General features: G+C 37.4%; 1 protein-coding gene and 1 long non-coding RNA gene across 2 annotated transcripts in view; one reads left to right on the forward strand and one right to left on the reverse strand.

The window, feature by feature from the left end:
- Window positions 1-20,094, forward strand: part of L3MBTL1 (L3MBTL histone methyl-lysine binding protein 1) — a 37,367-nt gene extending 17,273 nt beyond the window's left edge. Inside the window, exons 9-21 of the mRNA XM_087720352.1 lie at window positions 52-187; window positions 3,027-3,118; window positions 5,364-5,515; window positions 6,045-6,121; window positions 6,886-6,971; window positions 7,326-7,436; window positions 10,249-10,363; window positions 11,370-11,466; window positions 11,869-12,066; window positions 14,526-14,572; window positions 16,021-16,178; window positions 16,455-16,517; window positions 17,571-20,094. Of these exons, the coding sequence (XP_087576478.1) occupies window positions 52-187; window positions 3,027-3,118; window positions 5,364-5,515; window positions 6,045-6,121; window positions 6,886-6,971; window positions 7,326-7,436; window positions 10,249-10,363; window positions 11,370-11,466; window positions 11,869-12,066; window positions 14,526-14,572; window positions 16,021-16,178; window positions 16,455-16,517; window positions 17,571-17,705 (1,467 nt within the window). The 3' untranslated portion in view covers window positions 17,706-20,094. The remainder of the gene's footprint in view (window positions 1-51; window positions 188-3,026; window positions 3,119-5,363; window positions 5,516-6,044; window positions 6,122-6,885; window positions 6,972-7,325; window positions 7,437-10,248; window positions 10,364-11,369; window positions 11,467-11,868; window positions 12,067-14,525; window positions 14,573-16,020; window positions 16,179-16,454; window positions 16,518-17,570) is intronic.
- A 1,158-nt stretch (window positions 20,095-21,252) lies between these two features.
- Window positions 21,253-26,416, reverse strand: part of LOC148044710 (uncharacterized) — a 40,875-nt gene continuing 35,711 nt past the window's right edge. The window contains exons 2-3 of the long non-coding RNA XR_015697350.1: window positions 24,520-24,742; window positions 21,253-23,539 (exon numbers count right to left, since the gene is read on the reverse strand). This is a non-coding gene — a long non-coding RNA (uncharacterized LOC148044710). The remainder of the gene's footprint in view (window positions 23,540-24,519; window positions 24,743-26,416) is intronic.

A 26,416-nucleotide genomic window follows, 5' to 3' on the forward strand; every position in this document is an offset into this window, starting at 1 on the left:
GATGATTTAACAGGATAGCCCATGTGTTTCTGTTGCTTTTTCTGCATGCAGGTATGTGGCTACAGGATGCGGCTTCATTTTGATGGCTATTCTGAATGCCATGATTTTTGGCTGAATGCTGACTCTCCCAATATTCATCCTGCTGGCTGGTTTGAGAAAACAGGACACAAACTTCAACCTCCCAAAGGTAGGGAGATTAGGACAGTGCATTTAGAAGCTCACTTCCAAAGCTTTTGTTGTCTGATGGCAAAGTGAATGAAGGAGTGAGTGAATGAAGTGCTTTCAGAGGAATGGAGACAATGGTGAGGTGGACAAATCTCTAGGTTTTGGTGTCTAGTTTTTCCAAAGCTAAGTTGCTAAGTCAATTTCATTCTGTTTTTATATCACTGTGTAACTCTTTTAAAAGCCCACAAGAACATTTTCAAATATTTTGGCAAGCAATATGATCAAGGAGAGAAACCACCTAGAACTAAAGAGAAATTTTCTGACAGTTAATCAGTGGAACAACTTGAATCCAGAAGTTGTGAATGCTCCACTGGAATTTTTAAAGAAGAGATTGGACAACCATTTGTCTGAAATGGTATAGAGCGCCCCCCCCCCCTTCCCGGAAGAAGACCTCCAAGGTCCCTTCCAACTCTGGCATTCTGCATTCTGCAATAATAAAAAAAATACATTGTTATAAGGCATTGTTAAGTATATCTCCTTTTGGAGACTAGAATTGAGTAGCAGAAGGTAGCAAGGAATGTTGAATAGTCACGCTATCACAGCCACCGAAGTTAAAATAAGGATAACTTTACTTGCATTAACAAAAATAAAGTAGGATAAACATTCTCCAAAACAAGCAATAAGTAGTCTTGAATTATATACACAGTCTATGATACAACATGTTGGTTTACAGATGCTCAACTCACGATTCACCATGTAGACAGGTAACTAACATACAGAGTAGCCACCATCGAATATACAGTATTCAACCCCAACAAGCATGGAGAACATACAGGAACAACCAGGAACAAAACAGTAGATTAAAGCCACAGCATCCAATCATATCTCACTTGAACATTATGATTACATCCCTAACAGGCTTGCATAATACATTGTGGTTTTCTGACACAGTGGTATTTATACAGTGCTGACAACAGTGCTGACAAGAAACTATTAACACTAATGTTTAGGAAACTTAAACCATTAATAATTTAAAAAAGAAAAGGTATTATATCAATATCAGTGAGTTCAAGTGCTGACATAGCCATGGAAGTCAGCTGTGTGACCTTCAGCCAGTCACTCTCTCTCAGCCCAACTCGCCTCACAGAATTACTGTTTTGGGGAAAATAGATAAATATTATATATGTTCCCTACCTTGAGTTAATTGTAAAAACAATAAAGGCGGGATATAAATAAAAATAAATAAATATAAACTGATTTAAAATGTTGAGATTAATAAACATAAGATAATTTAGCATTTACAATTGAAACGGGATATAGCATTAAGAAGCAGCTGTATATTACAAGATATTTGTTGTACAATAAAGATTTTTGTCTTCAGTTGATTACAAAATACTAAAATCTCCATTGTATTGTTACTTGTTTAGGATTGTTGAGAAAACAAAAAAAGACAAAGAAAAATAGGCAACAGAATAAAAAAAGAAAAATAATAGAAAATAAAGGCTGCTTGGTTTTTAATTTCCTTTTTATGATGCTTAGGCTAATTTACAGCATTTATCAACATTTAAACCCCCGTAGAAGCCAAACTATAAATCTGTCATGCTGTATGATATATTGTATGTATGGGAGCCATTCTTGTTTAAGTTTGATTAAACATCTATTGGGAATATAGTTAATTTGACTGGAGAATTGCAACTCAAAATAAGAGATAAGAACAAATAAGGAAATATATCTTCATTTTGATTCTTGAGATTCTTGAGATGAAATTAAATAGAATTCGCAGTGTTATATAAAACAAAGTTATAACTGTGTTACCTGTGAGAAGCAAAAATACAAATTCAACAAAGGCAATATCCTAATTAGGATAACTGAGATGTTATAGTACAGTATTGGCGAACCTTTTTGGCACTGAGTGCTGAAATGGGAGTGTGCATGCGTACGTGCACACCCGTGCTGGAAGCCAGAAGAGCAGCCGGCCAGTGTACATGCGCATGCTGGGAAGATGATCTTCCGGTTTCCGGCGCTCCTGTAGGTGGGTGTGAAGACCAGCTGGCTGGCACGCCGGAACCCGGAAGAGCAACAGGCGACAGCTCGCATGCCCAGAGAGATGGATCTGCGTGCACTTCTGGCACACGTGCCATAGGCTTGCCATCATTGTTATGGTAGCTACACGTGCACAATTTTGTTATAACTCTTCATCAAGAAAGCTATACACATCGCAACTATGCATCTATATCATTGAAAGCTATATATGTGTATCAGAAGAATCCTAAACCTAATCTTGTGAGAGACATCAAGACTTGTTTTGGATTTATTTATTTAGCTTATGGCAAATACATGGACTTATAGTGGGTCAAATGTTAATGTCCAATCCACCCAGCCATTTAAGGACAGGGTGGTCTTGTTTGGGATATCTTACTAGTGCAAAACTGTCTCTTCTGGGGTTCTCAGTATTATAAGGAAAGTCAATATACTGACATTGCCTTCAGAGACAACTGCAGTATCTTCATTGCTGTAGAACAAAGGTGGCATGATATGGTACTTGCAAGCCCTTCAGTTCACATCCATAAAAGTGCACAATGAAATATTAATTTCAGAATAAAAATGGCAATCTCAGATGTTCAAGTTCTCACCAGAAATATTATCGATTTTCAAGTGAGAACATGAACAGCTTGTGAAATTGCTGAAATTTCACAAGATTTTAGTCACTGAAAAAAATGATCTTAGTGCCATTTTACACCATAAGGCAATATTGCTTGGCACTTGAAAAGGGATGGTGATTCCTGCTGTATCTAAAATGAAACACTATAGACTTCTGTTGCCATGTCTCCTCTTATCTCTCCTTTATGTATGGGGTTTAGGTTACAAGGAAGATGAATTCAGCTGGGCCAATTACCTGAAGATTACCAAAGCTCAGGCAGCTCCCAAGCATCTCTTTGCAAGTCCAGACAGTGTGAGTGGCTGCTGCTTTATTTTACAAATCAATCCCTTTTGTTCCCTCTTGAAACAGTATAAAGAGAGCCTGACTTGTATTCCACAATAATACTTCACTTGATGTCTGTGTTCCAAATATCATTCAGAATTAAATCAGAGTTCAAGGCATAGCTTCCATCAACGTTCCAATTTAATAAGAGAGACATGTTGGTATATCTGTGGAAAACCCGAATCTGAAAACTTCCTGGGTTTTCCACCCGCTTGAAAGTTCATGATCTTGCACCACACCCACAGTCCATCACATGGTCCAATCTTCCTCTGCCTCGCTGGCATTTCCACCCATCTAGTTCTGGTCAGGTGCGGAGACAAAAGATGACCTTGGGCTTCTAGAAAGGAATGTTTTATTTTGACAACACATTCTACAATTCTACTCCTTACTATTCCCCCTCCCAATTACCCCACTATTGAAACAGCATAGTAAAATAATAGAGTGTGTGGCAGGCCAAAGATCCTAAAAGGAATATGACTGCAGGCCTGACAACTTGATCTTTTGAATCAGGATTCAAAAAATAAATAATTTGGACACACCTGCAATTGTAATTAAAGTTATCAGCCAATTAAATAATTTCATTGGATTATAGTAAGGATTATAACTGCGTAATTTTTGGATCAAAACTAACGCTACCTCTTAAAACTGACATATCTTGCATGCAAAAATTGAGAGAACCACTAGATGACAGCAGAGAGTCAGTTTTCTGCATCCCTATTCTGCCATCTAATTATGCAGATTTTTGCAGCATAGAATTTGTAGTAGCTTAATTTAACTTATACCTTTGTGATTAACAGTGACTTCTTTAACATTGATGAATCTGCTGCTGAGAACAAATTATTCTAAAGAGTAACAGTTAATTCCATTTAGATTAACCTTTAATCATTTGAATGTTCATTGAAATATTAAAATACCCATTAAATTTTTAATTTGCTTCTTTTGGAAACATTATTAAGTCCCTTCTTTTCTGCATCACGAGGAATTCCTTAACAGTTCTGGCCACAGTGTGTTGTTTACTTATCATAGAATTACCTCATAAAATTCCTTTGTATCCTAGGTAGCATAAACTAGGGTTAAGCCTCTATTATCCCTTAGATCGGAGGTTTCAACTCACGGTGTCATGGCTTTGTCACGTGACGTATTGGAACTTTCCCCCCCTTCGCTAAACGGCATGGCCAGTGCTTGTGTTTGACAGCCCTGGCTTAGATATTGAATTACAATTTCTACTATTCTTCATTGTTAACTGTGCTGGTTAGGACTAGCGAGGTGGCGCAGTGGTTAGAGTGCAGTACTGCAGGCCACTTCAGCTGACTGCTATCTGCAGTTCGGCGGTTCAAATGTCATCGGCTCAAGGTTGACTCAGCCTTCCATCCTTCCGAGGTGGGTAAAATGATGACCCAGACTGTGGGGGCAATATGCTGACTCTGTAAACCTCTTCAAGAGGGCTGAAAACCCTATGAAGCGGTATATAAGTCTAACTGCTAACTACATGGAGTTGTTCATATGTCCAGGTAGTTTGTTTGTTTATTAAATTTATATGCCATCCATTTCACTGTAGCTTTTATCTACTTCTGTTAATGCAGAGTCATATAATATATTTTTCGGAGTATAAGATGCACCCTTTTCCTCAAAAAAGAGGCTGAAAATCTGGCTGCGTCTTATACACTGAATACAGCATTTTTTTGCCTCCCAACACTCCGCCCCTTCACCAAAATGGCCGTGCATAGCTTTTAGAAGACTTTCAAAGAGCTGGGGGCTTGGGAGGGCAGAAATGAAATAGCCTGCTTTTTGCCCCCCCCCCTCAATTTCTGGGGCCTCCCAGGGAGCACTCTATAAGCTTCCTAAAGGCTATCCAAGCCCCCCCTTTTTTTGACAAAAAACGGGTCTGTTTTCACAAAAAATGGGCTGTTTTTTTGCTCATCCCCCCCCCCCCAGGAGAACTCTACAAGCCTCCTAAGGGCTATTCAGTTTTGCGAAAAACTGGCCATTTTTGGGAGGTTTGCAGAGTGCAAAACCTTTTAAAAAAAATTTTCTCCTTCAAAACCTTGCTGCGTCTTATATTCCAATGCGTCTTATAGCCCGAAAAATACGATCAATAGTTTGGCATAGTTTAGCATAATTGCACTCTACATATACTGTCACACCTACATTAAAGGATTGCAGAAGCTGCAACATGAGTGACAAATGCCTGATGTTCTGTCTTCTCATTCCTCAGAATGATGTTCCCATAGGATTCCAAATAGGGATGAAGCTTGAAGCAGTGGACCGTATGAATCCTTCTTTGATTTGCGTGGCCACAGTGACAGATGTGGTAGACAATCGCTTTTTGGTGCACTTTGACAACTGGGATGACACATATGACTACTGGTAGGTGAGAGATGAACGCCAATAATATTACTCTACCTACTGTGGCCAACCATTGAAAGTCATGGGATGATGGCATGAAAGCTGATTTTAAAGCTTCATGAAGAAGATAAAAATTTATCTAGTAAAAAAAAAATCTCAGGAATTGTTGAAGCAGCGATTATACATCACCCAGTGTGTCATAATCCTTGTTTCACTGAATTTTCACTCTGAGTAGGATATTTCACATGAAGAATGCTGACATCTTGATAATTCTTTCTACCAATCAAGCAGTGGGGGAAGTTATCATGGGCCCCAAAGAAGACTTCTTCCTATTGTTACTTGTTACGTGGAGGGCAAGAATGGGCATTTTGCCAGGATTGTGTTGGAAATTAAATCTTACCCTATGTGACTTTATAAAAAAAATAATCCTACCTTTGCTTATTATTTTTAAACATATAATAAACTTGCACATAATTAAAGCAATGCTTGATTCCCCCACTCCTTCCGGCAACCTTTAGAGAGACTATATAACCACATATTTTTATTGCAGGTGTGATCCCAGTAGCCCCTACATTCATCCTGTTGGTTGGTGTCAGGAACATGGAAAACCTCTCACTCCTCCACAAGGTGAATAATGCCTAAGTGTTGTCTACTGCCAAAGAAAAAAGAAACAGGAATGCATGCAGGGCATTTTCAATACAGGAAATATGTGCCATCTAGTTGAATATTCCTTCCATCACAGATACTGCTTTGTGATCAGATAGGAATTCATGGTCCTATTTACTCTTAAAATATAAGCCCTTTTAGATACAATAATAAACAAGTACCATAAAATCATAGGAAGGATTTCTGTTAAAATAGATGTCATTGCATGATTTCCTGAAGTGAAGTTTCAAAACTAAATGCTGAAATAAAAATGACATCATGAAAATGTAATATTTTACTTAACTTACATAAAACATAAAAGATGTTTCTCCCACTTCTTTGCCCTAGGTTTGCCCACTTTTTGGAATATAGACCCCAAATAGCATTTAACTTTCCTGTAGAAGTATGTTTTATAAATCAGGCATGAACTTGTAGTTTAGCCTTCCCCAACCTAGAAACCTCTAGAGGTTTGCACAGTGACCATTTTTGAGACATATGGAAGTTGAAGTCCTTGCATTTCGAGGCCATCTGTATTGGAGAAGACATTTATGGTGTAAGACATTGATTTTTTTTTATACACAAGGCATAATGAATCCCTGTTTTAAATTGACCATTGATTTGTATCTAGCAGTAACTAACACTGATGTTCAATTTGAGTTCCCGAGAGCCTATTGCTACTACTGAATTATTCTAAATAGATCCACTCCAGCAAAACCTTTTCATCTCCCAGATATTTTCATTTCCAGACTATCCTGACCCTGAGAACTTCTGTTGGGAAAAATATTTGTCAGAAACAGGTGCTTCTGCAGCGCCAACTTGGGCCTTTAAGGTGGTGAGTAATTTGTATGTTTTCCAAATCTCTGCTATACAGGCCTCAATATTTTCAAGAAGTATAGAGGGGAGGAGAGAAACCTTATATATGCTTAAGTCAATGTTCAGAAAACAGTGATTCTTCCTCTGATCACCCTTTGCAGGGGAAGCTATTTTGGTAATGTGCAGTTTTAGAAACTAGGAATGGTGAAAGTTTTCAATGCTAGTATAAGAAAAAAACCATGCATTATTTCTCTCTCATATAAAAAGATGAATCAGACCAGGGGACAATTAGCTATGCAGGATGTGATTTCACCTCATAAGCACCATCTTCCTTACCTTGTTTTCCTTACCTTTTTGTTTGGCCTCTCTCTAGAGGCAGCCCCATGGCTTTCTGATGAACATGAAATTGGAGGCAGTGGATCGAAGGACCCCCTCTCTAATCAGAGTTGGTAGTATAGAGGATGTAGAAGACTACAGGATAAAGGTGGGGTTTTTTTCTGCTTTGTGTTTATGCCTTTCTTTTTCATGGTATTGCCCAGTAATTTAAGTGCTTCCTTATGCTAAATGAAATGTATTGGGAAAAAATCACCCAAAGTCTTATTTACGATTTAAAAAAAAAATACAAAGCAAGAGTATAAATGTTATTTTGTAACCCAATCGGTCAAATGAAGTTACACCTTCTAATGGATTTTGGGGTTTTGTATAAGCAACAGTTTGACTGAATTGATACACCGTACTATGCCACAATTTGCTGACTAAAGAATACAACAGATTTAAGTCAAAATTAAACAAGCCATATTACAGATATTGCATGATGTACAAACCCTTGTTTATCACTTAATTATGCCTTTCATCTATAGCTTGGGAAGGCCTGGGCTTTGTTTTTGTATTCTACAATTATGCAATAAAAGAAATCATACACTGTATTTAAATTCTGTATTCTTAAGATTATAGAAAGTATTTATAGCCCTATGGTTATAAAGAAAACCTATAACCTCTGATGCTGGCTGAAATCTGAGAACTTAATGTATACTTCATTGTTGGCTCTTACAACAAGCAAAAGCAGAATAAACTTTAACAAGAACAATAAGCAGCCTTGTTTGCTTACTATAATTGTTATCTGTGTATAAAATATAGCTTTCCTTAATGTATAACTGTGATTGTTTCAGAGCGGAACATGCAGAGGCTGTAATGGGGAATGGCTGGTTCTTTAAATCAAAAGTCAATCTGATGTGCCCAGAGCACGTCCCCTGAGCCCTGAGAGGCCAAGAAAACAAAAGAAGGGAATTTGGTTAGGTTTGTGAAATTGGCAGTAAGAATTTGGGGTTGTTTTGGGGTGAAAGAGTTGGCTGGAATGCTGGATGAGGTGTTTACCTCAGGCAAGGCTGAAAGTTGGTTTAGATAGAATTGCATTAGTGTATTATAATTTATTCATTAAACATGAAACTCAGTCAACTGAGTTGTTGTTGTTGTTATTATTATTCTTAATGTGGTTAATTTTTTGTGAGATTCACAGCCTTGGGGGCTGGTTGGTAGCCTAACAACTCGAGTCCTAACCAAGGACCTAGGAACTGTTAAGGTAACATTGGAGGATATAAGTTGTTCTGAGTAGGGTGGTTTTTTGTAGAGTCAGAATGTTTAAGTCAGGTAAATTTAGAATTTCCAAATAGCGAAGTAGCCCTTTAGGTATTATTCAAAGGGCTCCAATTACAATTGGGACAACACATGTTTTCTTTTTCCATGCTCAACCTCAATTTGCAAGTCCCGGTATTTTGTTGTTGTTGTTTTTGTTGTTATCATCATCATCATCATTTTCATTATTATTATTATTCATTGCACAGTCAGCCAGATATTCAGTCTGGGTTTGGCATTTTATAGTGAAGTAATGGTGGCAGTAAGGAGACATAATTGGCCAGTGTCTATGGAGATTCTTAGTCATTCAGGTCATGGTGTGTCTCAAGGTGCTTTTTCCAAAAGGCAATTAGACTTTCTTGGTTTTTGTCTTTGAAAAAAGAACTAAAGAAGCTTCTTGGATGAGAAGTAAAACATTTTCAAAGGAAAAAAAACACAAGAAAATCCAATTGCCTTTTGGAAAAAGCATCTTGGGGTAATTGGCCAGTCACTTTTGAAGAGTGGCTGTTTCAACTTTGAGGGCACTTTCCCCCTTATTTCAGGGCCAATATTGCCAAATATCATACTATAGCATCCACTTAATTTATTATAGCAACAGAGATCAATGTATGTAGACACACCGATTCTAAAGTTTTTCTGTGCTAATGGTTGTTACTTCTCAGGTACTTACAAAAATGGAAAAAATAGTATCAAGTAATAATGTTGTCAGCACTTAATAGTAAATCTAATAGTAAATCCAATATGGAAGGTACAGAAGATAATGCAGAAAGATTTGGCAACAGCCAAGCAACTGTAGTAATGTCTATTCCTGTGCACAGCGCATAGGCATGCTGTCATGGATAGCTGATATGTTTCCGTCCATGCTGATTAAGAATTGTTCATTTTATACTCAGTAAAGTTTTCTATTCTCAGTGGTATCCACTGTTTTCCCACAAATAGTGTTCATAATACTATCCCCCAGTACTTTTTATTTAGATATCAGAACAAAAAGCATTTGTCAAGGGAAGAGATGAGGTCAAATGAACAAGTCAAAAGGTAAAATATAGTGGCATAATTATAAAAGTGCTTCATCATTCACTTATGGGTGAATAGAAAGTACAGTAACATGGGAAAGACAACATATGGGTTCAGTTTCCATCCTCAGACAATAGAAATGTGGCCTCTGTAAATCGTGGTGGAGCAGTTATTTAGAAGTTTACATTTTTTTTTCCTGAGCTTGCCCATTGATTCCACACTGCCATGGACCAAACAGACTCCGGAATGAACAGAATTCCATCTATACTAGTTTTGCCTGCATATTGGTGGATTTGAAGTGAGATGTGGAGATTCAGTAGCTTTCATCTGTCTTTTTTTAGAGTGTTGCGTGCACCTAAAAGGTTCATACTTCCACTTGTGAGGTATGGTATCTTAGATATATATATATATATATCTCACAGCTGGGATGACCTAAGGGCTTCCAGACTGTTGACTGTGTGCCTTCAGATATGAAGCTGTTCAAATCATTGATCAGTTTGAAGTGAAAATATGGAGAACTATCTCCTTCTGTGCCATGTGAAACTTCTTTTATGTATTGATTAGAGAAAATGCACCTTTGTGTCTGCTGGTTGGATGCTCCAAGGATGATTTCTAAAATCTAACTACATTCTGTTGATGTTTGCCTATAGATTCATTTTGATGGCTGGAGCCATATCTATGATTTCTGGATTGACTCAGATCACCCAGACATTCATCCTGTAGGATGGTGCTCAAAAACTGGACATCCATTGCAACCTCCTCTTAGTAAGAACAGTAACTACATGTTGCACAAATACTTGCCACATTCTCATGATTATCTAGGGACAGTAGAAACAGACAGCACAGACTCCATGAAACAATAGACAGGGTGGCATCTTTTAGCTTATAATTATAACATGATGAAAAAGTAACACAAACACCTTCTATTGTGTTAATTATTTTGCCCTGAAAACTACAGTGCTTACATGTGAGGGATCTTTTAGTTCCCCAAAAAGACATAAAAACATGACCCCTAAAAATCTTGTTCAAGGCTTCCTTTGGTTTCTGTGTCTCTGGTAGACTTGACCTTCATGTATATATTTGCAGTTATGAATCTATAAAGTTGCTTTGTTTCCAAAAGAAAGAGGGCTATGACTTTCCAGTTTATTATATTATCACTGTACAAAATTTGTAGGAACACTTCCAACAGTTGTGTATAGATTCCACTCAATTTAAGCTTTATAAAAACTTCTAAAAACTTCTATTTATTTCAAGTAGCCTTTCTTCAAAGGTTTAGGATGGTTTTAGATGGATGTTACTTTAGATAATTCTGATGCTTTTTAATGCTAAATTACCAACGTACCAATGTTGAATTAGGTTGCTGTTTTAACTGTTTTAAGTCATTGTTTTAACTAAATATTTAGTGTACTTTAATCTGTTTACATAAGCCACATTGTAAGAATAGCTTTCAAACATTAAACCAAATACATAATACATAAATACTTCCTGCTTTTGAGAAATATCTACTGATCAATTTTGAACGTTGGTGTAGTTGGGTATTTCTGAAATTCAACTGTAAAATATTTTTAATAGGCTACATAGAAATAGAGAGACAAATTTTACTAATTAGAATTCAGATTTTGAACTATATTTGTTGGGGAGGGGAGGATAAAAACTGATAGTATATACATGTTTGGTTTAAAGTATGAAAATTAATTACAACTTCATAAAGATGGAAATTGCCTATGTCTTAAATCAAAGTGCCTGAGATTCAAATTATTTCTTTGAGCAGGGCCAAAGGAACTCGTCTCCTCTACCAATGGAAGCTGTCCAACCTTGGCCTGTAAGACGCTCCCAGCTACCAAGAGTTCCAAATATAGCTTTCACAGGTGAGCACTCATAATAAGTTACAATATCCTGCTGATTATGCTGCTATAGGCAGCATGGACTTAAGGCCACACTAAGAGTTGTTGAGGAACCACTGCTATTCCAGTGTCTGTGTGACTTGTGTTGGAATAAATCAATGTAACATACTATGTGAATCCTGTATCCTCATCAAGATCATTTCAACTACTAGTATTTTGTGACAATTTGTGTTTTTATTGTTGGTTGCAATTTTCTATTGCAACCAATGAAAAAGCAGTTGAAACTTAAAATTGAGCAGGTTCAGTTCACAGCTGCTAAATTTCATTTGGCTTGGAAGATACATATTGAGCAAGATAGTATTATTATTTTTATTTAGCACATGGTAACACACAAAACCAAATGATTTTTTAATCTCCATTTTCCAGAAAGTGTCCAACACCTGGTTGTGATGGCTCAGGCCATGTGACTGGGAGATTTACAGCTCATTACTGCATCTCAGGGTGTCCCCTGGCAGAGAAAAACCAGGGAAGGGTAAAGGCTGAACTTTCAGACACTGAAAACTCTGTTCGAAAGAGGAACCTAATTGCTTATTCCCAGAAGAAGAAGTCTCGCCATCATGGAAGGTAAAGGAACAGCCTGTGTTAATCTGTTGGGATTATCAAACTGAGGGGTGCCATTGTAATTTACAACCAGTTCATTTTCAAATATTTGCTTTATGGCTGTTCCTCATAGTTTATGCATGATTTGTTGCTAATCCTATGCTTCTCCAGGCATTATATCTATTTTTATATATTATTCCCTTGGATCCTGAATCATCTTCTAAACTAATCTTTTCTCTATTTTTATAATCTGTTCTTATTAATATTATGCAGAATAACTTGCTTCTGAGTGCAGAGATCTGTGAGTTGGGTCCTAATCAACTGTAGCATTATAAATTAAAATGGAACATCTCAGGGCATAATTTTGAAGTGATATAGTACATTGTCATCTTAAAGCTAAGCATATCTTACTCCAGGAGAGGCTAGATAGAAAGCAGCAGATGATCCCTGTATGTATTCCTTGAGCTCTGGGGGAATAGATTTTTAAAATGAAGATTAACAGGCATGGGACTTTCTCTTAAAGCTGTATGAATGCGAATAAGAGAAATCTTATTGTGGCATGTTTGGAAAGAACCACACTGGATTTGATGAAACAATATATACCCTATCCACCACATATTTGGCATAGCCAATGGAAATATAATAGTGGTTAAGGGGTTGATTTACATGGAAATCTAGGTTCAAGTTCTCATTTGATCATAGGGTTTGTTTTCAATGTGATTAAATATGGGTCATCAAATCATTGTTGACTGTTAGCAATCACATAAATAGATTTTCCCACAACTGTCTGTCCCTAGCCAATATTTCAGGCTTTTCAATGGTGCACCCGTTTCCACTGCAACTGAATCTATCTGTCTTGCTGCTAGTCATCCTCTTCTTCTCTTTCCTTCTGCCTTTCTCAGCAGAAAGAGTTAGTTTTTTGTATAATGTGTCCAAAGTTTTGATTAATTTGAACTGGATCATTTGTACCTCAAGTGAGAACTCTGAGTTGATTTGTTTGATAATCCATTTGGGCTTGTTTTTTTTCTTGGTTGTCCACAAACAGACTCTTTCTTTATTCACTGAAGGAAGAGGAAGTACCAAGTAATTAGATTTGCAAGGTTCTGTAATTGTAGCTACTCGATAAAAATGGTTTTAGTCTTCCTGTGGAATTAGTTTCTTGATTTGATCTACCTAGTAGGGCTGAAACAATCCAACCCACCTCATACTGTAGGTTGCTCTGAAGAGAAAATGAGAACTCTCATCTGTGTGTACATCTTAAGCTTTCAAAAGAAAAAATTAAAGTCACTCAAATCAAGCTCAACTTATAGTAGTTGCACTAATTTTCTTGTCAGTAACATGACATTAATTTACCTTTGTATTTCCTCTTATTGACATCACAGTCTAGCTTATTCCTTTGTTATCTCCCACCCAACTATTATCTAGATCCATTATTTTTTCAAGATTAACCATAGTCAGCTAATACTTCCACTATCCCTGACTGACAGGATATAAATGCAATAAATACAATTAAATAAAAAAATATTGGCTAGATATTCCATGCAAATTTCTGGACATGATATTTGATTTATGGCCTTTAAAACAAACAAAACATTCTTCTCTTGTGGATTCATTGAGAAAGATGTTTTTAATAAGACATATATTCTTGAAATATATGCATCTTTTCTTTACTAGTTCTTGGGAGTACAATTGCAAGTATAAGTAGTTTTTGATTACTGATCACTCATTCAGTGACTGTTCAAAGTTACAGTGGCACTGAAGAACAACCTTGAAGTTGCAGCCATTGCACTGCGGTCATGTGATTCAATTTGGGTGTTTGGCAACCAAGCACATATTATGACGATTGCAACATCTCATAGTCATGTAATTGCCAGTTTCTAACAAGTAAAGTCAATGGGGAAGCCAGCAGTAAGTTACCTCAGTGATTTGGTTCACAACTGCAGCCGGAATTGACATTATAAATCCATGTAATCATATGACATTTTACTTAAAGACTGTACAGTACTTAGCAATGGATTTGTCTATCCCAATTCCAGTCAATAAGTGAAGACTACCTGTCTAACACTTTTCTAAGCTGCGTTTATTCCACTGATGTCTGTTTCACATGATTCTGACCCCACCAATATATGATTTAAGGCAGGGGTGTCAAACTCAATTCCATTGAGGGCCACATCACATTGCCCTAGGAGAGGTGGGGGGCGTGGCCAGGGTGGGTGTGGCCAGCTCAACGTCACTCCTATCGGGCACCTGTGGCCGCCCGAGCGCTCTGCCAGCGAAAACAAGCTCCAGAGTTCTGTTTTCACAGGCAAAAGGTTACAGGAGGGCAGTCCGGCGAGCCAGATCTAAGTACCCCGCAGGCCAGATCCAGTCACCGGGCCTTGAATTTGACACCTCTGATTTAAGGTTTAGTTAGTAGGATTTACTATAGGCCATTTTCCAATCAATACCCTATGACTTATATAAAGCATTTTTTATTTCTCTAGAGGGCGACCTCCTAAATATCGGAAAATCCAGCAGGAAGATTTCCAAAGTAAGTGTTTGTTAGTTTGTCTTTTCTATAAGCGAAATATTAATATTACAAGAGCAGCAAAATAATTATTTGTGTGGGTCTTCATATATAAAAGGTAAAAGGAGCTGACTAACTTGATAGAATTCTAAATTATGTTTTAAACAACATCTTTGTTAAAATGTGACCTGTGCTTTTCGGCATTAATGTTATATATCTGTAGAGATGGAAATCCTATTCGGATGTAATGTGGAAGAGATACTGTTTATGTAAAAAGTGTTGATGTTGCTAAAATAGTTTTGTAATAGAATTGGACAACCTGGAGTACTGACTAGTTTCAAGAGTTTATAGAAGGTAATCCATTTTAATCTTTGATGAGAGATCCCATTTCTTTCCCTTTACCTGCTGGTTAGGGAGAGTTTGTGGTCCTTGACAGATTCTACAGGAAAGGGGATTCTATAGGACAGAAGCTGCTATTGAAAAGGCATATTCTTTCTAGGCCCCACTTTGATTTTTTTATGTGCCTTCAAGTCAGTGGTGACTGGTGACTGACTGGATTAGTCCCTAAAGTTTTCTTGGCAAGATGTCAGAAATAGTTTCCCATTGTGTCATTCTTAGGGCTGAAAGAGAATGATTGGACCTAAGTCACACAGATAGCCTTGCACCTAAAGTGAGACTAGAACTCACAGTTTGCAGCTTCTAAGCCAGTGCCTTAGAAATTGCAGACGGGTTAAGACATTTCAAGAAGGGGTCCCGGAGCATATCCAGCCTACCCAAATGGGTGGAATAGGCAGGGAAGGGTAATCATGCAAATAACCAGATTCTGTGTCATGCAGGGCTTTAAAAGTCATAATTAGCATCTTCGATTGGCATCTAGAAAGACATTGGGAACCAGTACATCTTGTATACTCTGGTATAATATAGGCAAATTGAATGGTATTCAACACTGTGTGTATGTCACTATATTCTGGATCAGATGGATTTTCTGGGTAGTCGTCAAGATTAGTGTCATATACAGCATCTTAAAGGAATCCAGTAGAAAGTGAGTAAGGCATGGGTGACTGTGAGCAAGGTTTCCCATTTCAGTAATTGGTGCAGTTGGTAAATCTGTACAGATATTTCCCACCCATGTCTACCATCAGCTTATTGAGCAGGAGGCGAATGTCCAGAAGGACCCTAAAATTGTTCATCCACTCTGTTTGGGGATTATCCCATCAAAAGTCAGACATAACACATCACCAAGAGATATAGGAGGGCCAGGAATATTGGACAGGGGAAAGTTGTCATAGAGCTTGGAGAAGAAGCCAATTTCTCCAGAATGACGATATACCTATGAGCTGAATTCAGCTCCCAATTATTGCATCCACACATTTTTCTTGAGAGTGCTATAGAAGAAGTTTGTTTCTGCCTTTTTTGAGGTTTTTTTTTGTATTTCCCAATTTAATTTGACATGTGATAAATCTTGTTATCAGCCATTTCATCGGAAAGTATGCACCAGTCTCTGTTTATGTCAGCCTTGTCAGCACATCCTGACCGTTCCTTATCCCTCTGCTGGGATCAGCATTGTAAGCTTCTGCCTGGAGTAGCTGGGATCACAGCATCCACAGTGGCCAAATGGACAATTGATGAGGTAAGAGTGTCCAAAATATTGTTTAAGCAATCTTAACCTTATTTTAATGTAATACATTTAAATAATTTTGTATTCAACATTGTTCAGTATCTTCCAGATGCTATTAGGGGTGGGATAGTGTATTACCAATTCTTGGTTAATAGATCAGATGCAGGTGCTTCTGATGGTGAAATAGGTCATATTACAGAAAGGTTTAGGAATTGTTGGTATACAAAAAAACTGCTATTCCCTTTTTCTCTGTTCTTTAATTATTGCCTTTATATCTTTTCTCCAAAGGTTTTCAGCTTTGTACAGACGTTAACAGGTTGTGAGGATCAAGCAAAACTCTTCAGAGATGAGGTAGAGTAGTGGACGTTTGTGTGTGTGTGTGTGTGTGTGTGTGTGAGAGAGAGAGAGAGAGAGGGAGGGAGGGAGGGAGAGAGAGAGAGAGAGAGAGAGAGAGAGAGAGAGAGAGAGAGATGTTTTGAGTCCTTGCCTGGGCTAGTTCCTGAGGTTTTCTTGACAAGATTTCAGAAGTAGTTTGCCATAGCCACCTTCCTAGGGTTGAGAGAGAGTAATTGGGCCAAGGTAATCCAGATGACTTCAGAGGAACTGTTTCTAGCCTGATGCCTTTGCACTACACTAAGTGCACTACAGTCTCATAAAATAAAAACTCTTTGGCACATGGAGTAAGAAGACTGGAGGGCACTCAGCAGGATGACTTGCATTGTTTCCTGTTGACTTCCCCATTGACTTTGCTTGAAGAAAGCCAGCAGGGAATGTGACTAATATTAGTAACATGCATGTAGGATGCTGCAACCATGGTTGCCAATACAAACTGATTGCCAAGTACCTGAATTGTGATCATGTGACTGCATGGGTACTGCATGGGTACTGCAGTGACCAGAACATTGAGCTGTAGGTATCACTCATTCACCACCATTGCAACTCTAAATGGTTGCTGAACATGTGGTTGGTGAGTGAGGATTATCTATATTAATAATTTTTCCTAAAAGATAAGCCACCTGCAATCACCTATTTACTCCATAAGTTAGTCTGTGCCCAAGAATAAAGTTTTGCTGTGTTTCAAACATGGCAATAGAAGTATTCACTTAATGAAATGTTGCTATATTCTCAGATCGAGTTTGGTTATTTTTAACTTTTTATGATGTGATCTTGAATAAACATAAAATTTTCCCTATTGAATCCCTTTTGAAGCATGCATTAAAGAAATCGTACTGTTACCGTTCCATCTGTACAGTAAATCTGAATGCAGGAAAGTTTTTGGACTTCTCTACCTTTCTGAATTATCTTATTTTGCATCTTCTGCTAACACTATAATGAGATTAAATCATTGGATGTTTAATCTGTTGCTGTATATGCATTCTACTTAAACAGACATCTCTTCCACAGATGATTGATGGTGAGGCCTTCCTTTTGCTGACTCAGGCTGACATTGTGAAGATCATGAGTGTAAAGCTTGGCCCAGCACTTAAAATCTACAATGCCATTCTTATGTTCAAAAATGCTGATGACACCTTAAAATGAACTAGCCAGGACAGCTTTTGACTTTCCTCCACACAGAAACTGCCAGACTCTTTTGTCTGTCTGTCTTGGATGAATTGAGACCTTCTTAACTGCTGCAGTTGTAAAATCCTGCCAACCTGCTCTCTCTGAGTCTTCATTTTTGTTTACTTGCAAAACTCCTTCCTTTCTCCCTTCCTTCTTATCTCAACCTTTTTGAATTCTGTCCTGATAATGTTGAATTGAAAAATTCCAGGAATAACTTGCTTGATGCCAGAAATCCTGCTAAGTTCTCCTGTTGGTTATGATGGCACACAACATGGGTTTGAGACCAGATTTGCTACTGAATTTAACCTGCTATGGCTTTCACCTATCATCTCTGACTGCTTAAATTCTTACACTACAGTATGTCTGGATTACTATTTATTATTTTGCAATATATCCACTGCTTTGGATATACTGCTGCCATGTACAGTATTTGGAAGCAATTTTGAAATCAGATTTTTCTGGGCAAAAGTCAGTTTCTTAAATTATCAGAAATTTTACTATGGGCTATAGAAAACAAGATTAGCAAAGTAACAATATTAACACTTTGCACTAAGTAAAAACATTCCTCTCAATCATAAAATAACTAATTATTAGGCGGAGCTAGCTAGCGTTATCCTGTCATATTGGTCGTGAGATACATAAACTGAAGAAAAAATGTTGTGCAATGCGATTTTCAGATTCTTTGATTGCATCAATTTTGTCCCATCAGTCTCTATTCAGTTCAACGTGTGCCAAAATATTTATATTTTGTTGTTTCACAACATAGATTAGAAACTATTCTTATTTAAATCTTTTATAGTTTCACCTTAACAGTATATGGTGTGTTGCAAACATTCAATTAATCAATAATTCTGTTGCTAATTGCATATAGTTTTCCCTACATCCTCTTGATAATGACTAACATATGACATTCTTTTGGGCCATTTATGCTGTGCTCACATGGACTTAAGAAGATAGGCAGGAGTTGTAATGCCAGTCTGCCTAGGCAAGGGAAAAGATGGCCTGAGAAAGTAGAGTTTAAATTTCATCAAAATACAGGATATTAATTTATTGTTGTTGCATTTACTTTTGTGAAGAAGGTTAGAAAGCCATATGGATTTGCTATGTCAGATGACCAAATACCTTGGAACAGAGGTGTCAAACCCGCAGCATCACAATGGTGTCACATGATATATGAGGACATTTTTCCCCATTGCTAAACCAGGCATGGGGGTGGCCAGCGTGTGACACATCCGGGCTGTGGGTCGGGAGTTTGGCACCCCTGTCTTGGAATTTTCCTGTGGGATTTCTTCTAATTTCAGTCAATTTGATGTGTTTGGGGATTTTGTTCCTTTCAATTTTTCATCACTTGTATGAAGTGATCCTGGATAATAGAATCATTTCATTAATTATGATAGCTGAACTAAGGCTTTAGTGGCCAAAGTAAAATCTCTTACATCTTCTTAGATCTAACTTGCAAGGTGATTGAGCTCCTTAAGAAAACACTTTTTTCCCTTTCTTCCCACTTCAGTTTATGAAGACAAGGATGACTTTCTTTAATCAACAGGCTTCATATTAACACGGTCTCCGAAATCTGTTTCTTAATTTCCACAGAAAATACCTATGAAAATGCAGCATTTTAACTTATGAAATACTTAAGATATCTTTGGCTTTTTTCTTTTAAGTATTAGCTACTTGCTCTTTGAAACAAATGTGTATCTTGGTTTTCCTCTTTCCTAATAAGTGGTCTCCTAATATTTTTTTTGTGTGTTCTCTATGAATATCATGTGTAGTTCCTAAGAGGTATGGGGCCAAAAAGAAAGAGGTTTTGCATTTCTTATCAAAGCCTTCTTAAAAAATGCCAACGGTGAATGTGCCAAACTCTTTCTATATCCAAAGAGATATACTTTTTATTCATTGGGGGTGAGGGGAATCCTCCTAGAATACCTAGATGATTCTTGACAAAGGATGTGGACTTTAAAGTCCTGTTTTTGACATAATCATAAGTCTTATTTGCTGTGCAATTACATAAGGCAGCCATTTGTAGGAAGTAAATCCTTCAAAGAAGAAAAAAGCAATTAGTCTGTTCTTAGTAACTTTTGTTAAATTTCTAAGTGCATTTCTCCTGAATTTGACAGTACGATACACCTTTAGGACTCTATAGGTGGCCTATTGGGAATGACAAAGGATTCATCTTTAAACCTGAAACTGAGGAAAGGGATGCCATTTCAAAAATGCTTGGATAATACTAAGGCCCTTTTTAATTGAGTTGGTACTACTATCATAGTCCTACTAAAAGTGGTTTCATTGAGAGATGTAGGTACTACAACTTTGCTTCTTCAACAATTTTAGATTCTTATATTTGACTCAGTTGAAATTAGCGTGCTCTCTCCTCTCTCTCCCTCTCAGCATATATATGCTTTTTATTAAGAATTTTAATTATTAGTAAAATCCAGTACTGTGATCTGTGGTTTGTAGATTCCTTTTCAATAGCATCTCTGACTTGTCAAATAAAACGTGTTCCACCATTTCTTCCATAATATTTTCAGGACACAGCCTATCCATAAAAGCAAACATCGCTATTGACTTCAGTGATACTAACGTCTGATTCCAATTTTCAAAAGTATGCTTCAGTATTTTTACTGTTGAAATGTTTTGCACCATTTTATACATCCCAGTTAATTTGTGGTTCATAAGGCTTGTTTATTTTCTCCTTTAATTAAAATCTTTATTTCCCTTTTATGTCCAATTTTTAAAATTGTGTATTTTTATTTTATCCTGCAGAGTCCAAACAAATCTATTTCCAGTGGGAATGATTCTTTATAATCAATTCCAAAATCTTATTCCACATTTATCTGGAGCCTTAATCTGTTTATTACTTTCTGGGATCAAAGTCTTATTTAGCTTTTTGCTGTTTATTTCAACTTTTTAAAATAAAAATCTTAATCTTATGATTAATTTTTTCTTTCATTAAGGATTGACGGAATCACCTGTTTTTTTCAGACTTGTCAATCCAAATGTCACATTTTAACAAGCAATTGCTTTTAACAAACAATTTCTCATTTGTGACTTCATTGTGACTACTAAAGGAAGCTTTCAAAGTTAGGACTTTTAAAATGCACTAACTGTGATTACAAGCAAAATGGTTATTCCTGTCATCTCCCACTTCTAAAAGCCCACTGGAAACTGCTGTCTTGCAGTTTCTTCATGAGGAGCAACTGTTCAGAGCACATGTGGCCAATCTCCTGTCCTCTCCTCCACAGAGGATTTGAACAGCTCGTCTACTTACTGACTCTGATTTCACTGTGTCATCAGGCCTGCTTTTCACAGAGCCGTCTTTAAACTGCCATTTCTTCCCCCTGAAGTCTTATTTTTTCAGCTGAAATCAGCTTCTGATGGATCTTACGTATATAAACAATTGCAGTATATGGTTATGGTTTTTGGAACAAAACAATCTTCATCTTGTAGTTTGGATTCAGGGAAAAGGTGCTTAGATGTCAAACTCTGTATTTCCTCTTTGACATTCTGAAATATTTTTGTTGTGCTTTTCTTCATGAATGATTGTAGAAGAGAGAGAAAATGACTTTAATTGATAGGAAGGTGAGCACTATTAAGCAAGACAGGTAATATTATGGTATTCAGGATGCTGCCAGCACTGTAGAGAGCATCTTGGAGGATTTTTTGCTTCTGGTAAATGGATGTTTTGTAACTAGTCATGTTGGCTGTGGAAGCAGTTTTGTGGATACACAAGTATATTTGAGCGATTTTGAGTGTATATATCACATTTCTCAAAATTCCAAATATATCACCCAGTCCAAAAAGATTCCTTGCTTACGCTATAGATGTAATCAAGGATTAGCTCTAACAGATAGCAGATATCAGTAAAAAAAAAATAGCTTGGCCTCACCAAGCAAGGCCTCTTTGCTTTTGCCAAAGAGCAAGGTCAATGAAGACTCCTTCGAAAAAATTTGGAGAGCTTCTACTACTCTGAATAGCTTGTACAGGCTGGTTTGGTCTGGCATACTCTTTTCTTAAATAACATTCTCTTCATACTCTTCTTGAATAGCATTGGACAGTTGAATTTAGTTAGGCATCAAGAGATGTCCTCAGATTCAGATACTACCAAAGTGTCAGGCTAATTTTTAAAAACCTCATTCCAATAGACCATGTTTTCCTCGGCATCAGGCACCTTAGGAGTTATTTTGTCTCAAGCATCTTAATAATGGCTTCTGTTTTTTTTCAAAGGAGCCAATGGCAGCTAAAATGTCTCCTGAGCTAAGTAACTCCGCAGCAACCTGAGATTCTATGATTGTTTGCTAACTGTGCTTCCATTGTAAGCTTTGGATCATATCTTCTAACACCAAGCATGACAATCAAGCAAACATCAGGCACAAGAGCCTGAGACCATCTTCCATATGTGGTGATGATAACAGTTTGACTGATTTCATTAGGAGGCTTCATAACGACCTTGTTTACTTATTTGTTATTTCATTGCTTTGCCACTGGTGGAATTAATTATTACAGTTCAATTTCTTTGTTTTTTGTTTATTAGGAAATAACTGGTAATACAACACTCCAGTTTATGGCATAGAAGTAATAATAGCAGGGAGAAGCATAGGTTCCAGAGGTAACAATAAATTCTTTGCTACATGGTGAATGTTTGAGCATATGTTGAAGTGATGTTATTACTCATCTGTAATTGTCAAAACTTACAACATGTATGTGCCCTTGCAATTGTTTCACCCTATTTACAGTACATGTGGCAAGTATAGAAAGTTTACATTCAATCTACTGCCTTCTATCCAAATCAGTACATGAGCTGTTCAGTTACAAAATTGGGCTATCAACTTTTCATGGTGCTTGTTTACTCGTGTTTTTCCTTCTCAAGCTAGTGTGCAGGGATTTGACTCTATTCGTAATTGTCATTCACTAGATGAGATGGGCCCAAAAATGCATTAACAACAGAAAAATGGGGCTTAAATGCCTTAAGTAAATGTTATCAGCCACAAAAATTACTTTAAACATTCAAAAAATGTTTTGATAGATTGATAAATTGTGAGAAATGTATTACCTTTATAGAAAACTGATAATTGGAAGCTATTCTTAAGAGCAATTATCTTATTACTGCTTCCGCACTGACATTCCTTTATAGCTCTTTATCTGGATATCAGACACTTATCTTAAATATGAGGCAGCTAAGACTTATTTCACATAGCAAAAATCAAAATGATGTTTACATTTCCACTAAAGCTTGATGAATCATAATGCATTAGAGTATACAGGCTCCTGTTTTAGCCATATGATTCTTTGGTTTCTTGACCGAGTCATATATTTCTCCTGCAATTTTCATTATTTCCATCCCTTCAATCCAGTCTTGGCCCTCTAACTTAAGCACTTTTAAGATGGGAAATCCAAATTCCAGTTGCAAAGTGAGTTTACTACTGTATCTAGGCTTATTTTGGGCTTGAGTGCAATGGAAAACAAATGTTTTAAAAAAAGATTTTTACCTTCTTTCTCTCTCATGTTTCTTGGGCTGCTGAATTATTGTAAAGACGAGAGGTGGAAATATCAGATAGGTGGCAGTCACTGTATGGCAAATCCTGCAAAAAAGTCCTTTACTTAAGGCAGTAGCCTTCATAGTAGGCAAATATAATGTTGTTAGAAAAAAATGTTTTCATAACTTTGAAGCTTTTTTGCACTTTCATTCATTTGCACTTGTTCGGTTTGTCTTTTGATATTTGCACTTTTGTGTTTTCATTAATGGAAATACTACAGTTGTATCTAGTGCAGCTATTCTGGAACACTGTGTCCTGATTATGCAGAAGGTTAATCTAAAAGAAAAAAGCAAGATGTGATATGTTTTGTCAGTGTATTACAATAACAATAATTTATTATGTTATTGTTATTATGGAATTATTCAAATGATGTCGAATGGATGTTTTTGTTGTTCTGATTTTATGAATCATTTATTTAATAATGTATGTAAAATAAAATGAACAAAATGAATACAATGAATAGAATTATTACATGTTTAAAAGGGTAGATTTCAGCTTACTGGAGCAATAGAAGCACCTCTATGGGGGAGGTGCCACTATTGAAAAGGCAGAGCTGCTGGGTCCAGTAAGCTGACAGTGATAGAAGGGACTCAAAGCATACCTTCCATGCCAGATCTGGTGGGGCATGCTTAGCAATAGATACGTATGTTGCAAATGTGCTTGAGTTACCTTAAAGTGAAATCTGATTGCGATTTCATGCATTATGTCAGTGTTAGCTGTTTTCTCCTCACGTGCTGAAATCATGCGCATGCGTGCTATTGATGTGTGCATGCCCACACCCACAATGCAATGCGCTTCCCCATGCATGTACACGTGACCCATGCGCACATGCCGCGCCCCCCCACCCGTGCGGCCGACTCGGCCTTCTGCACCGCAGAGTGTGGGAGGGTAGTTTTTGCCCTCCCCAGGTTCTGGAGGCTTTCCTCGAGCCTCCAGGAGAGCGAAAACGGCCACCCCAGGCTCTGGAGGCCCTCCGGACTTCTGAAACTTCCGGAAGGACCATTCTTCACCTCCCCCCCAGGCTCCAGAGGCTTTTTTTCGAGCCTCCGGGAGGGTGAAAATGTCCTCCCCTGGGCTCCGGAGGCCCTCCCTGAAGCTCCTGGCACCAAAAATGGAGCGTGAGAGGATGCGTCACAAACACCCATGCTCCCCCCGCCTTGCCCCCCACATGCGTGACAGAGACCCAAAAATTAGCTGGCCGGCAGGACGTGCACGTGCATGCCCAGTGCACCTGACCTGGGCAACGGCTCACATGCCTGCAGAGAGGACTCCATGTGCCACCGGTGGCACATGTTCCATAGGTTCACCATCACAGCACTATGTCATCCTTCAAGCGACCTCCAAATATGCTAGCCTGAAAAGATGGGAGTTTTGGTTGTAGAAAGAACACTTTGAGGTCATTAGATTGGGGGAGGCTACAGTGTTATGATTTTTCAATTGCTGTGTTCCCTTTTGGAGGCCAAAATGCTGAAGCTGTAACTGAGAATTAAAAACAGTAGTTACAAAGAGCCAGAAAGAATAAGACAACAGGGAACATGTTCAGGATTTTTTCAGAGAAAGTTTTTTTCCTAAACAAAAAACAAGATAAAAGAACAAAAATATAAGATACTCTTTTTTTTCTTAAACTTTCTTACTCTGTGAATCTCTATATACACTCAAAGTGAAATCCTTGAACATTTGATGTTGACTACTATGCATTTGAAGACTTATGGCAATTCCAAAGTTTGATCAGTTAACAAATTAAAGTACATAATACATAAATTTTATAGTTTTAGAATACCCTCTGTTTTTCACATGCGATATGTTTTTGGAAACAAGGCTTATTTTCATACTATTATTTTGATACATTGTTTGCTTTTTCCTTTTGGAACTATAATGTAGAAATAAAAATAAATCCAAGGCTGGAGCACTCCTGCACACTAAATTTGTTCTCCCCTTAGTTGAAACTAATCCTTCATTGCTTTCACTGAAGATAATTTACAGAATGAAAATCAACTTGAGAATTCCAGCAAGCAGTACTTTATTGCCAAATATAAGTGTAGTTGGGTTGAGAAAACCTCTAAAATGAGCCCAAATCAGTGGTGGGTTCCGGATCCCTTTGCACATAATCCCTGATTGGCTCAAATACAGGTAAGGAGAGTGGACGGACAGGTGGGCCCTCCGGAGCACCATACTGGAATGGTACCTGGTGCTGCCAGCAGGCATCGGTACACCTGTACGGGGGCGTACCAGTTGTATTCCACCGCTGGCCCAGGTGTGAAGCTCATTTTAATCAACTACCATTTCAGCCTAATCTACATAGTGGTTTTTACAAGAATGTATGAGAGTTAGAAAGATTATATTCATACAGAAATCAAATGGTAACAGCAGTTTGACTCTTCAGTGGCAGTACCAACATGCAGGTGTCTTAGACCGTTATGTTTTGACAGCCAGCCCCCATCAGACTATACAATCAGAGTCTGAGGTTATTAGAATATCTGCATAGATGATAGCATTTTCAATATACATTTACAATCTAAAGCACCAGTAATATTGGAAGAATTAATGTCTGACTGCCTGAAAATCAGCTACTGAAAACATTTATTACTGCCAAAAGTGGCTTAACATGATTCCTAGCGGCTCAGGTAATATGCTGCAGGATTTCTTGTCAGTTAAAACACACCACTATACTTTTATTCTTGAAATTATTATTAAACCAGGGATGATCCAATAATACATGTGATATCTGATCATCATATGATTTGAAATGACATAGTCTTAATCCAAGGACTATATCTGGTCAAGAAATGCTATCCCAGAAGTGTATATTGTAAGTACTAGATGGAATTAGACCTGTAAATTAAAAAAAAAATCACATGTTTCAGTTCTATTTGCACTTATTTTCATAGGCAATGTTAGAGCATACCAGAAGGATGGAAAATTTACTGATGGATAACCAGCCCCCAATTACATTCAGTTTTAATTTATGACATTCTGATCCAGATGAAGTTCTCAGGGTTTATTTGTGTTAATAATTCATCTCTCATTACTTGTAATTGCTGATAACATGTATAAAGTGAAAAAGAAGTGCTGTTTATTTCTAACATGTTGATTTCATACTCTCACAAGCATGTACACACACACACACACACATTCAAATCAAAAAGCATAGTA

The sequence above is a fragment of the Thamnophis sirtalis genome, unplaced genomic scaffold (assembly GCF_051295495.1).
Source record: "Thamnophis sirtalis isolate CommonGarterSnake01/CBP01778 unplaced genomic scaffold, rThaSir2_p1.2 scaffold_7, whole genome shotgun sequence".
NCBI lineage: Eukaryota > Metazoa > Chordata > Lepidosauria > Squamata > Natricidae > Thamnophis > Thamnophis sirtalis.